The sequence below is a fragment of the Coregonus lavaretus genome (genome assembly GCF_964263955.1).
Source record: "Coregonus lavaretus genome assembly, chromosome: 19".
Classification (NCBI taxonomy): domain Eukaryota; kingdom Metazoa; phylum Chordata; class Actinopteri; order Salmoniformes; family Salmonidae; genus Coregonus; species Coregonus lavaretus.
Genome location: NC_140006.1, coordinates 17,379,067 through 17,393,295, shown reverse-complemented (window position 1 = coordinate 17,393,295; position 14,229 = coordinate 17,379,067). Strand labels below are relative to the sequence as shown.

The window sequence follows — 14,229 nt, the reverse complement described above, 5'->3', positions numbered from 1 at the left end:
AGAAAATCAAACAAAAAATAAGTGGAATTTCAGCCTGTTCAGGTGGGATGGAGTTTTTGGCCCACAGCATGACATCACAATCTGATCATTCTGATCAATGACCAGTCATCTTTCATTTGCTTATGTATCCTTCTACTTTGAAGGGGTAAGCGGGGTATGCTCTAGAGTCTAGACAATCCTATCCGCCAATTAGAGCTGTGTATGTAAATATATTTACATTTGTATCAACACGCCCACACGATCAGACTGAGCATTGCAATGGCAATACGAGGCTCAAGGAAATAAATGATAAAAAAACATTGTGAGGTTCTTTCATTAAATAAATACACACAGTGATTTATTAAAAATATAATGAAAAGACTGCATGGGAGCTTCAAGGCTTGTCACCAGGGCTTTGAATTCATCATAATGATGACTATTAATAATACAGTATAACCTCGGATTGTAGCCTAATTGTGATGTCAAGGATGTGGACTACAAACTTTGAGGCAGATCTAAGAGCGTTGAGATCGTATCTTTCTCTATTAATGTCTTGTTGTTTAATATTTCTTGTTTCTTCATAATGCGTCTTGTACTGTGTATGAATAATTTGACCTACAGTTCAAAACCCCAGTCAGTATTATTTAAATCATCCCTAGGAAATTCAAATGAGCCTTGTGATTTACATAAATTCACAAGAAAACTGCAACTCTCTTTCTCTCACTTGATCTCACACCTAAACTATAGCCTACTGTAGCTTTTCAAAACAAATTCCCCGTTCACTTTTTTTTTGAATAAGCAAATCTTCCTTCTGCAATATTATTTTACTAGGGAACTAACACTTCAATGCTAACATCAATGGCAGCAGGCAGTGAGTTCAGCATGACCAACAGTGAAATGCTTACTTACAGGGCCCTTCCCAACAATACAGAGAGAAAAAAAGAAAAATAATAGAAAAATAATAACACCAGGAAAAAATGCACAATGAGTAACTATAACTTGGCTATGTAAACAGGGTAGCAGTACTGAGTCGATGTGCATGAGTACAAGGTAATTGAGGTAGATATGTACATATAGGTAGGGATAAAGTGACTAGGCAACAGGATAGATAATAAACAGTAGCAGCAGCGTTAGTGCAAAAAGGGTCAATGCAGATAGTCCAAGTAGCTATTGGTTAACTATTTAACTAACTATTTAGCAGTCTTATGGCTTGGGGGTAGAAGCTGTTCAGGGTCCTGTTGGTTCCAGACTTGGTGCATCGGTACCGCTTGCCGTGCGGTAGCAGAGAGAACAGTCTATGACGGGTGGCTGGAGTCTTTGACAATTTTTAGGGCCTTCCTCTGACACCGCCTGGTATAGAGGTCCTGGATGGTAGGGAGCTCGGCCCCAGTGATGTACTGGGCTGTACGCACTACCATCTGTAGTGCCTTGCGGTCGGAGGCCAAGCAGTTGCCATACCAAGCGGTGATGCAGCCAGTCAAGATACTCTCAATGGTACAGCTGTATAATCTTTTGAGGATCTGAGGGCTCATGTCAAATCTTTTCAGCCTCCTGAGGGGAAAGAAGAGTTGTCGTGCCTTCTTCAAGACTGTGTTGGTTGTTGTGGACCATGATAATTCCTTAGTGATGTGGACACTGAGGAACTTGAAGCTCCCAACCTGCTCCACTACAGCCCCATCGATGTGGATGGGGGCATGCTTGGCCCTCCGTTTCCTGTAGTCTACGATCAGCTCCTTTGCTGACTTTGAGGGAGAGATTGTTGTCCTGGCACCACACTGCCAGGTCACTGACCTCCTCCCTGTAGGCTGTCTCATTATCGTCGGTGATCAGGCCAACCACCGTCGATGGTGTTGGTACCGTGCGCGTATCTTTAATCACTGGTTTTCTGTCTGTCTGCTACAGCACTGCATTTCACCATTTTCTCTAGACTTATCTGACATGAAAAAAGTGTTGAAATGTGAATACTCAGACTAACAACACTACAACCTTCAACACTTTAGAGACTCTTTTAATTGTGTTTATGATGTTGTATAAAGTCAGCAAAAAACATGCTTCCAATCATTTCAGATCAATATCTCTAAAACAACATCTAAAGATTTTGAAGGCTGTTGTCAAGGTGTTCCTACTAGTACGACTGAGAAGGAGTACAGTGTATGTTCAGATTAAACGTGTCCTTTTCCTCTCTATCACGTGAACAGAACAGTGTTTCGATCCCTCTGATTAGGGGGAGAATTCTGTATGTTTTTTTTAATCTTCACTCTTTGTGCCAAGATGTGTGATTAATTCTCCTCAATCAGTGCCATTCACTCAGTGAGGCAATTATTTTGTTTTCATTGTGTTCTTACAGTATTTCTCAGCATTCAGTAGCTTTCCAGCATTTTATTACCAGCTTAAGTTTTCAGCCAAAGTTATGAAAAAGGTGAACGAGTTGGAACAAGACAGGAGATAGGCCAAGTGTAAAAGAAAAGTGTTCAAAGAGATTGGTCTATTTTGTGATTTGTTGTTCTTGCTCGGTTCAATGCTGTTGTTTTGTTTTCCCATTTTCTTTTTCAGATAGTCATCTTTCTATTTCTGTGAAAGTTGATTGGGATTCAATCCATTGTTATCCATTGTTGAGATGTTTTTTTTGGCAGATTTAAGTGAATGTTTTTGGCTTGTGGCGGTAGCACTCACTCACAAGTGGCCTCAGGTTGACTGACATATTCAGAGGACTAAGGAGTCATGAGGGGTAACACCAGACTGGCATGTTTCACATTCTGCATGATCTACGAGATCCTCTACTTCAGGGTTTTATTCCAAGCCAAGCCCTTCTTCCCTGTTTCAGGGTTTTCCCTATCCATACACTGACATCAACTTTTCTTTTAAACTTCTGTATTTCCTCCAACTGTCTTGCCACCGTGTCTCTTCAGAAACTGAGCGGAAGTGAATAATATTATTCTCTCAATCAGATTGATATTTGCTTCAATTGCGGTATTTGTCCAAATAGCATTTAACTAACTGTCATGAAGACAATCAAACAGCAGAGTGATTTGCAGAGTACCTGTCTAGATGACACAATAATGTACTCATGCAAATATTGTCTCTTTTTCCTCTAACAGCTTTTACCGACAGATCCCCCAAAGAAGCCAGACCCAGTCACTTCAGAAACAGTTGTATTCTGGGGACTGCGGTTATGGCAGGTCATTGGCATCTTCTCTATGTTTATTCTAGCAGTCAGTAAGTATTTCTCCAAACCTGTCATAATAGTATATCTGCCAGATATTAAAGACTATTTATTAAATAAATATTTACATAAATGCACAAATACCTATCAATTTCACATCAATCCTCCATCTTCCAATTCTATTTATATAAATCACATTAGTAAAATGAATGTATAAGTCATTCAGTCAAGGCACAATGCTTCAGCTCAGCTATTTGTCTGCATAGTCCAACTAATTTGCATACTGAACAGATAGATCACATGATATATGGAAATGCATATCATTTGCTGAATTGTCATGGTTATTGTGAGGGAGGGCTCCAAATGGTCATGGTATCATCTGTTTATGTTTGCTTTATCGACCACATGATGCATGGTTCAATAAGGGGAGGAGGAGGACAACACTGCACAAGACAAAAATTGCATTCTATTTGAGTCATAATTCATTAGGCTTCTAAACAGTAATAACTAAACCATGTTATGAAATAGACCGAATCAACAAAAAGGAAAGTAGTCTGATAATAGCTGATGTTGAAGTGTCACTTTACAGTAATATACAGTGAGCTCCAAAAGTATTGGGAGAGTGACAATTCTATTTTTTTTTTTGGCTCTGTACGCCAGCACTTTGGATTTGAAATGATAGTCCTAAATGAATCATGAATAATGACGAGTGAGAAAGTTATACACACAAATATCATACCCTGAAGACATGCTAACCTCTCACCATTACAGTTACAGGGGAGGTTAGCATTCTTTGTGGGGGTCATGATATTTGTGCGTCTGTAACTTTCTCACTCATCATTATTCACGATTCATTCAGGATTATCCATAATAATGGTAGCATCCACATTAATGTAGAAGTGTTTAGAAACATATTCTATTCTTATTTACAATAAAAGTGACTCCAAAATGACACAATACATTATTTACCATACATTTGTAAATGACACTATTGGGCACAAAATAATCTGAAACACAACCAAAACAAACAGCAAATGCATCCACCAAATGTGTAGAGTCACAAGCTTGATGTAGTCATTGCGTGCTAAGAATTTGGGACCAAATACTTTTGACTACTTTAATACACATAAGTGAATTTGTCCCAATACTTTTGGTCAAGGGACTAAATACATGAAGTGCTGTAATTTCTAAACGGTTCACCCGATATGGATGAACATACCCCAAAATTAAAGCTGACAGTCTGCACTTTAACCTCATAGTCATTGTATCATTTAAAATCCAAAGTGCTGGAGTACAGAGTAAAAGCAACAACATAAAAACTGTCCCAATACTTTTGTAGCTCATTGTAAATGGTAATAGCTGTAAAACTGTAATGTGACACCGTTGAGTAGTGTCTAGTTCAATACATATTCAGATGTACTTCAGATGCAGTGAGGGAAAAAAGTATTTGATCCCCTGCTGATTTTGTATGTTTGCCCACTGATAAAGAAATGATCAGTCTATAATTTTAATGGTAGGTTAATTTGAACAGTGAGAGACAGAATAACAACAAAAGAAAACAGAAAAACGCATGTCAAAAATGTTATAAATTGATTTGCATTTTAATGAGGGAAATAAAGTATTTGACCCCCTCTCAATCAGAAAGATTTCTGGCTCCCAGGTGTCTTTTATACAGGTAACGAGCTGAGATTAGGAGCACACTCTTAAGGGAGTGCTCCTAATCTCAGTTTGTTACCTGTATAAAAGACACCTGTCCACAGAAGCAATCAATCAATCAGATTCCAAACTCTCCACCATGGCCAAGACCAAAGAGCTCTCCAAGGATGTCAAGGACAAGATTGTAGACCTACACAAGGCTGGAATGGGCTACAAGACCATCGCCAAGCAGCTTGGTGAGAAGGTGACAACAGTTGGTGCGATTATTCGCAAATGGAAGAAACACAAAATAACTGTCAATCTCCCTCGGCCTGGGGCTCCTATGACCCCAAGAACACCATCCCCATCGTCAAACATGGAGGTCGAAACATTATGCTTTGGGGGTATTTTTCTGCTAAGGGGACAGGACAACTTCGCCGCATCAAAGGGACGATGGACGGGGCCATGTACCGTCAAATCTTGGGTGAGAACCTCCTTCCTTCAGCCAGGGCATTGAAAATGGGTCGTGGATGGGTATTCCAGCATGACAATGACCCAAAACACACGGCCAAGGCAACAAAGGAGTGGCTCAAGAAGAAGCACATTAAGGTCCTGGAGTGGCCTAGCCAGTCTCCAGACCTTAATCCCATAGAAAATCTGTGGAGGGAGCTGAAGGTTCGAGTTGCCAAACGTCAGCCTCGAAACCTTAATGACTTGGAGAAGATCTGCAAAGAGGAATGGGACAAAATCCCTCCTGAGATGTGTGCAAACCTGGTGGCCAACTACAAGAAACGTCTGACCTCTGTGATTGCCAACAAGGGTTTTGCCACCAAGTACTAAGTCATGTTTTGCAGAGGGGTCAAATACTTATTTCCCTCATTAAAGTGCAAATCAATTGATAACATTTTTGACATGCGTTTTTCTGGATTTTTTTGTTGTTATTCTGCCTCTCACTGTTCAAATAAACCTACCATTAAAATGATAGACGGATCATGTCTTTGTCAGTGGGCAAACGTACAAAATCAGCAGGGGATCAAATACTTTTTTCCCTCACTGTACAAGTAAATAATATTCCACATGGGAAATATATTTTTATCTTTTATCTCTCTCTTTCTCGCCCACCTTCTCCATTTGCAAGTCATCACCCTATGCTGCATCTTCAAATGCCGTATCCCCAGGACGAAGAAGGAGATTGAGGCGCGACATGCTCAGAGAGTAGCAGCTAAGGACTACGCCAACACACTGGAGACTGTGCCTCCTCTCAACGAGCTCACAGAGATCCCAGGAGGTAAGTGATGCACTTCTCAGATCCTCTCTACCTCAACAACAGTATGATGCACATTTAGGACATCCCTACTCCCTATGACAAAAGTCCCAAGGAGGTAGGTGCGGTGTACATTTTAGGACATCCCTACTCCCTATGACAAAAGTCCCAAGGAGGTAGGTGTGGTGTTCATTTTAGGACATCCCTACTCCCTATGACAGAAGTGCCTACTCTTGACTTCCTATGAACTTTAGCACTTTACAAATAGAATAAAGTCTCACACTCATCTCTCCTTGGTGACATAAATCCACAGCAAGGCTAGATTAAAGTGAGACTTTATTTTTAATTTGTAACTTTTACCTTCCATTTGTAAGCACCTCAACTAGAGGTGTGTGCACCTTTTATTTACTTACTCTACTCTAAGAACTACCCTGTTTTTAATTTTCAGAGAGCTTTTCAAAGGAGAGTAGACAGGGAACTGCTAGGCCTTTTGATAAAGTAGGAGATCAATAGCGCCTTGACATGGTTTTAAAACGACTGGGCTCCTGACAGCTTTTGTATTAATTAGTTTGATGTTTCTCTCAAATTTCATTGCATTATGCTAATGATCATCACTTTCTAACCATGCAGAGCTAAGATATGTTTTTCTCTTATTTCCGTCGGACAACAAGCAGAGAAATCACAGATCTCTGTCTGACACTATGGATGCAAACTGTCTTTTGACTTAGTTTAATGTGACATATTTTCCCTGTCTTATCTGATTGAAGATGTACATTGAGTCAACATACTCAGATAAATAGTCTTCGCCTCACAGGGAGATACAAACACACTCTGGCTGAATGAATACAGTAATATACACTGAGGGTACAAAACATTAGGAACACCTGCTCTTTCCATGAAATAGACTGACCAGATGAATCCAGGTGAAAGCTATGATCACGCTCAACAGTTTCCCGTGTGTATCAAGGATGGTCCACCACCCAAAGGACATCCAGCCAACTTGACACAACAGTGGGAAGCATTGGAGTCAAAATGGGCCAGCATCCCTGTGGAACGCTTTCGACACCTTGTAGAGTCCATGCCCGGCCGAATTGAGGCTGTTCTGAGGGCGCAACTCAATACTAAGAAGGTGTTCCTAATGTTTTGTGCACAAATAATATATGCCATTTAACAGACACTTTTATCGAAGCGACTTAGTAATAATATGCCATTTAGCAGACGCTTTTATCCAAAGCCACTTACAGTCATGCGTGCATACATTTTTTTGTGTATGGGTGGTCCCGGGGATCGAACCCACTACCTTGGCGTTACAAGCGCTGTGCTCTACCAGCTGAGCTACAGAGGACCACAGGAATATAGGATATCTAAACTGCCATTGGCTTTACAGTACAGTTTAATTATAGGGCCTCTATGTCAATGTCTGTCTCTTCCTTTGCAACGGCTCTAACTTTCATGCCTTCTCTTTGGTTTCTTCCTCCCTCAAGCGTTCCCTTCCCCTTTACCTGTACCTTCCTCTCAAAACCCTGTCTTTCATCCTCTCTTCCTTGTGTTCTTCCCTTTCCTTCCTCTTCTTCCTCCTCACTTTCCCCCCTCTCTTCATCCTCCCTATTTTCCTCCCCCTCTCTCTCCTCCCTGTCCTCTTTCTCTTTCTACTCTCTATCCTCCCTGTCTTCCTCCTCCTCCTCCCTCTCTTCCTCTTCATTCTGTCCCTCCAGCCCTCCCGGACACTGCGTCCCTCCCGACGGTCTCTGAGCAGGTCCAGGCTCGCAGCGCCAGCAGCAGCCAGCTCCCAGTGGTGAGAGAAGAGGAGGAGCTCACTGTCCCCCTCACTCAGCCCGAGATGGGATGACTTTCCTCCTCTTTCCTTCTTATCTCTTCTCACCTTCCCTCTCTCCACATTCCTATTTATATTCTGACAAAGAGGGCAATCCACTAGAGGGAACATTGGAGCATGCAGCTCAGCATTCAGTAATTCACAGAAAATGATTGAATAGCTGAATAGAATAGTTCATTTAATAGATCAGCGTTCATCGCTACTTCCCAGAAAGAATGACTTGGACATTGTGGAGAATGTTGCCTGCTGAAGAGTTATAATTGTATGTGTTAAGTACTTAAAATGGGTTTTCACTATTGTTGATATACTCATCCTTGTCGATCACACATTGATTGTACATTGGAGACAGAACTGCAAGTCCAGTATTTGGTAGCCAAATTTTGGATGATGAAAAAGTAGAGATTACTCTTTAAGGCTTCTGTCGTTGATGTTGCATGTCTACGGCTGTCATTCGTTGTTTTAGTTTTTCTCTTTTTCCTTCTCTGACTCAATCTTTAATCTTGGTTTTGAATAAATATATATTCGATTTTATGTAAGCTTATACAGTAACATCCGTGACAACCAACCATGGTCCTGGAGAGCTACAAAGCTACACAGCTTTTTTCTCAACCTAGCACCAACAATGTCTTAATTATTAGTTGAATCGCATGTTTTAGTATGGGGACAAAAACGTCCTGCACACCATGTATAGTTCATCCATGTCTAAGGTTGGTGGTCACTGACAAACTGTACTTGTCATTTATCTATTTCTTTCTGTCTGATCCAGGTGTGTGTGTTTCTGTACATGCCATCTGTCCTCTTGAAGTATCACACAGGCTTACATGGACATACATAGGTCTAGAATGAGAGACACCACAATATCAGTATTATTATTTTACAATTATCATGGATAAAATGTATTTTGGGACTGACTGTGTATTGGGATTACTACCATAGTGAGCATGTCAGTCAGAGACAAGCTTCATCCATTAGAGAAATAATAATCTATTTGAAAACATAATGTCACATCCAGCAGTATATTATAATGCAGCATCAGGAGATACTAATATGCATTTATTTATGCAGCAAAACCTCTGCCGTGAACGTATAAGTATCAACCATGTGCTGAGAGAGAGAGAGAGAGAGAGAGAGAGAGAGAGAGAGAGAGAGAGAGAGAGAGAGAGAGAGAGAGAGAGAGAGAGAGAGAGAGAGAGAGGGGGAGAGGGGGAGAGGGGGAGAGAGGCAGAGAGGGAGAGGCGAGAAAGAGGCTGTCTGGCATTTATGAAGGAAAAGGATAAACAGATATGTTTTATAATCATGGAGACTCATGAACCCCACACAGCTCTATCTGTTTACCCCTGGATTCATCCACAAGAGATAGTGAATTTGCCAGCAAATAATGAGTGTTCCAGGGCCGCCTTCCACTAATTATGTCAAGTATGCAATTTAAAATATGCAACTCTGTGACGCCTGACCTGATTAGCATAGCTATGTGCTGCTGTGTGCAAGTATTTGTGGAGAGTGTATGCGACTTTCCTGGCCATATAATCCAACATATTATTGAGAACATATTCAGTTAGAAAGAGAAAAAGTTATTACTATAATATGACTTAGTTATTACTATATACTTGTGGTTATCGCATCTCCTGATCTATAAGATACCATTCTGGGCATTGACCACAATGTTTAACTGGATAAGAAAAACAATGTTTTCATCCTCAATTCATCTACAGCAAAGTGTCTCTGAGAATACTGAGATAACTTCCCTCTCAGAATTGTTACTCACCACTCTACCGACATGACCTAAAAACAATATTGTTTCAGGCAGTGATAATGAAAAAGATAATCATGTCTGTGAGAATATTTGACATTTGCAGGAGACGGTAGAGCAAACACCGGACAGGAGGCAACGCTGAGGAGAGGATTAGGGACTAAGTACAACCTTCCACTCCCAATTCTTTGTCATATAGATAACTAGGAAAAAACGATTAAAATGAAAAGTAGACATTGTTCTAGCACACATTGATCCGTTACGCTCTGAGTTGTGTCAGTTCTCTGCTGGCTCAAGAGCCTCCTGATGCGTGCCGTCAGACAGGGTCCACTTAGAACTGACTGATGCAAACTTCTCACGTCCTCACACCTTTCTTTATACAGTAAGAGAGATGCAGGACGGACTGACACACACACATACATATGCACAAGCACACACACACACAGGCACACACATGCATGGTCACAGATCCACACGCACACATTTCTTACACATCTTATTCCCACGCAGAAACATAGGGTCATCTGAGAGATATTACATGTTACCCCAGGAAACCCATTATGGGCGGTAACTATAGAAACAAGGTAGCTTTATTCAGGTCAGGGGAATTTAGCTAAATGTGTCAGCCTATTTGCAATGCACCTCCTTGTTATTGCGTTTCAATTATAGATTTCGTGTGTTGCACTTGGATTCAGTAGCGTCTATGAACAACATGATTATGAAGCCATAAATGTATGAAAGCGTGTATACTTTCTGTTGTTCCGTCCTTGTGATGTCTGTAGTTCCGTCCTTGTGATGTACTTGTCTATTAATGTTATGTATTATGACATGTTTTTTGTTTTGTGTGGACCCCAAGAAGAGTAGCTGCTGCTTTAGCAGTAGCTAACGGGGAGCCTAATAAAATACTAAATCTGAGGGTTATTCTAGTTGCCAACCGATATCCTCATGCAAAAAGGGGTCAGGAGTGTGAGTGTGCATGTTGCACCTCAGCCTCCGCCGGACGGACAGAATATCACCACCAGAGAGAGAGTGTGTTGTTTGTGTTATCGGACTGAGAAAATAACACCATCAGCAAGAGGAGACGTAGCCTTGGGACGTCACAGTGGGATGGAGGAAGATAAAGTGGTCACAATTGACATCAAGTGGCTTGACTCTATTTACATGGTAATTACATAGGCTAGTACAGTGGATTGTATTTATGACTGTTTGCGCAATTTGATGGGTTTTGTAGTTCATTAATCTGAAATCTAAAGCAATAATTCTGGGGTGAGAGGAGGCGGTAATTCATTTGAGTGTGTTCATGAATCTAAAATGATGTGTGTGATTACATATACCACAGATGGGTATTACAGATAATAATTACTAGTCAGAATTTAACAATGTACTTACTCTACCCTGTACCTATGTAAGGTACAGTATAAATACATAATTAATAGAGCCACTTAATGTGAAGCGTTACCCAAAAGGGTTATGTCTACACTCTCTAATGCATTGTTTCCCAACTCCAGTCCTTGAGTACCCTCAACAGCACACATTTTTGTTGTAGCCCCAGACAACTTGCCAACTAATCATCAAGCCCTCAATTAGTTGAATCAGGTGAGTTTGTCTGGTGCTACAACAAAAATGTATGCTGTTGAGGGTGCTGGTGGACTGGAGTTGGGAACCACTGCTCTAGTGGTGCTGTATAAAGAGAATCACCTCTGCTTCCCTAGAAGTGGTTTCCCCTTGCCTGCTTGGTCAATTTAGTGTCTACAGATGTCTGCTCCCCTGCTACTGCACTAAGAAGGTGTGGTAAAAAGCAACAGTATCTTCTCCCTCTCAGCAGTGTTTTTCCCTAGAGCAGGAACTAGCACACTGGGGGTTCACCATGGGTGTCATGGAGGGGAGGAACGGAGGCATGCGGAGGAAATCCTCACGATCCTCACAGCTCTAGATTGTGACAAGTGGGAGCTGTTGAATTTCTCATTATAGAAGTCCTCTCATGCCTGGAGGGGATGTTGTAAGACATGCACACAGTCTGTCTTAATGCTGTTTCACATGCTTGGTTGGATTTGATGGCATGTAAATAGCTGTGTCTTTATTTAAATCTTTATTTAAATGGGTATATCCTCTATCTCCAAATGGTGTTTGACCTTAGAAAAAATTAAATACACGTGTAAGGATATGCTGGATAAAGGAAGGGATATACCCAGTGGCGGCTCCTGAAAAAATTCTCAGGGGGGGCAATTTTTCTGATGATTTAGGTGACCTACACACATTTTAAAAAAGATATGTCCAGCAACAACATGAAGACAGGGGCAGCATATAAGTCAATACCAGAAGCATTTATTGACTGATCTCAAAAGTGTTGGCTTACAAAAGCAAAATAAGTTATCACAGTAAAAATAATCAAGGGTGTACTTTCACATTCCTCAACACTGCATAAACAATATGCATTTCCATAAAACACCTCATCTAATTGTGCCACAAAGTTGACAAGTCCAAGAAAAATACCAGGGTTGGTGGAGCCCTCAGTTTCATCTTTGCCTCGCAAAGCTAACTCAAACACTCCGCAAAACTTCACACACTGGATTAGCCGGCTGAGGATGTGGCGGTTCTTGCTAACCTCATCGTTGTGGCGGCGGACAGCTAGCCTGTATCCCTCATCCAGTTGAGTGGCAATGTTCACTCTCCCCAAAGCAGACAATCTCAAACAGCTATCCATGTGGGTCTTTGACAGCTCATGTTTCTTAATCTTTTCTGAAAGATGGTGCATGTCCGTTACACCAGTCGCTGTCCAAGCGGTGCTGTCTGCCGTGCCGCCTTCAGGGTGAAAGAGTAAGCAGGGGTAGCAGAAGACTGCATTAGCTACATCGCAGCCTGCTATCCAGGTTTTTCGTTCGTACCAATTTTTGGAAAATCCTCGGGTGTAGGACTTTCCCCCTTTAGTAGAAACCTGTTGAATTATTAAATTTGGTCTGGGAGGTCCTAATTGTTTCGTTGCCAATTTATCTTGATTTGTTCGCCGACAAAAAGGAACTTCTTTCAAAGAGACAATCGAGTTGCACTGAACGCTAGCCATCTTGACAGTAGTACGTGAATTGATTGACGCTGCTACCCGCTCTTTTCTTAGTTACGTTCATGGTTATGTTACGTAAGTGCAAGCCCTCCCGGAACCCATAGAGATTGTATTGAAAGCTCTGATATTTGAAAAAAAAAGATTTTACATGAGAGTCTATGAGAGACTTCTGGGGCGATTTTCAACCTGACTGAAATCGCCCCAAAAGGGGCGGGGCCATTTGAAGCACGACTTTAGCCTGATTGGACATTTAGTGGCAGATCAGACGTCTAGATTAGAACACTGATAACTACTGTTGCCGTGATATAATTGATTAGAACAAATATCCCTTCCTTTTCCCGTTTGGCAGTGCGTCGTCCATATCGCCCTAATGAACACACCGCCCCTGGATATACCCATCTACCTTTTCAATTATTTCCATATATTTTAGATCTATTTGCTTTGCAGTAAAGTCTCATTCCTTGACTTGTGTTCACCTTACATTTCAATTCGTTCTCAGAGGTGGAGCAAACGAAACTCATTGCATAGAACATATTTTGATGTTGTGCAGTACAGAGGACATCTAGATTGTGATGTTTGTCATTATCAATTACCAGGATTATGAAATCCTCTGGAGGGCAGTGTGCCTATAGTACTTCACAGCCTTCTGGTAGATTGAAACTTTAATTCATCAAATATTTGTTGATTTCAAATCCCCATAATTTGTTTCCCAACCAGTCCAGTACACTTATGAAACCTCATTAGTAGAAAAATAGGCTACGTTTACTAGAATGTAGAGAGACAGATGCACATTCATTAGAATACTATGACCCACTTAAGGTAGGGTTCGCTTTGCCGGGATTATATATTTTCCTTACCACATATTATTGCAGGCAGGGGTCTTGATGATAACAAATGTTGTTGTTGCAGCCTCTAAGTGATTGTTTCCTCTTGTGCTTTTTGTCCTTCCACCAGCTGTAGTTGTGGAGAAAAAAGAAGAGGTGACAACAATCTCAGGAAAAGTGGACGGTGAAAAGGGGGAAAAGAAGACCAAGGAGAAGAAAGAGGGCAAGGGTGCCAAGGAGGGAAAGGTTGATGAAAAGGAGGGATCTGCTAAGAAAAAAGGAGAAAAAGGGGAAAAGGGTGAAAAAGGGGGAGGGAAGAAAGGAGGAGGTAATAAAGAAGGAGGTGCAAAAGGAGGTGCAAAGGGGGGAGCCAAGAAACCTCCTGCGAAAAAGTAAACACTGGGTCTGAAACATTAATTGTGCTAAATAACTTTTCATAAGTAATTTTTTTACGTTGTCGATTTTGTATTATTTTTTTTGTAAAAATGATTGTATATAATGAGAAAAAGTACATATTAACTATAAAAAAATCTTTCAACTGTATTTACATACATTGTTCTTGATCAACAAGAACATAATTAGTATGTGATTGGATTCATGTTGCAAATTCAATGAACACTTAATCTACAGTAGAATTCTACATTTTAATGTCTTATTCACAATACAATGATGAACATCTTAAACCCAAGTTTACATTTACAACATTGACTTCACACAACCGA

General features: G+C 40.8%; 1 protein-coding gene across 1 annotated transcript in view; it reads left to right on the top strand.

The window, feature by feature from the left end:
* LOC311146552 (transmembrane inner ear expressed protein-like) overlaps window positions 1–13,903 on the top strand; it is a gene marked incomplete at both ends in the record, with an annotated part of 28,015 nt that extends 14,112 nt beyond the window's left edge. Inside the window, 3 exons of the mRNA XM_084183070.1 lie at window positions 3,078–3,195; window positions 5,916–6,065; window positions 13,638–13,903. Coding sequence (XP_084039196.1) covers window positions 3,078–3,195; window positions 5,916–6,065; window positions 13,638–13,903 — 534 coding nt within the window. The remainder of the gene's footprint in view (window positions 1–3,077; window positions 3,196–5,915; window positions 6,066–13,637) is intronic.
* Window positions 13,904–14,229: the final 326 nt, after the last annotated feature.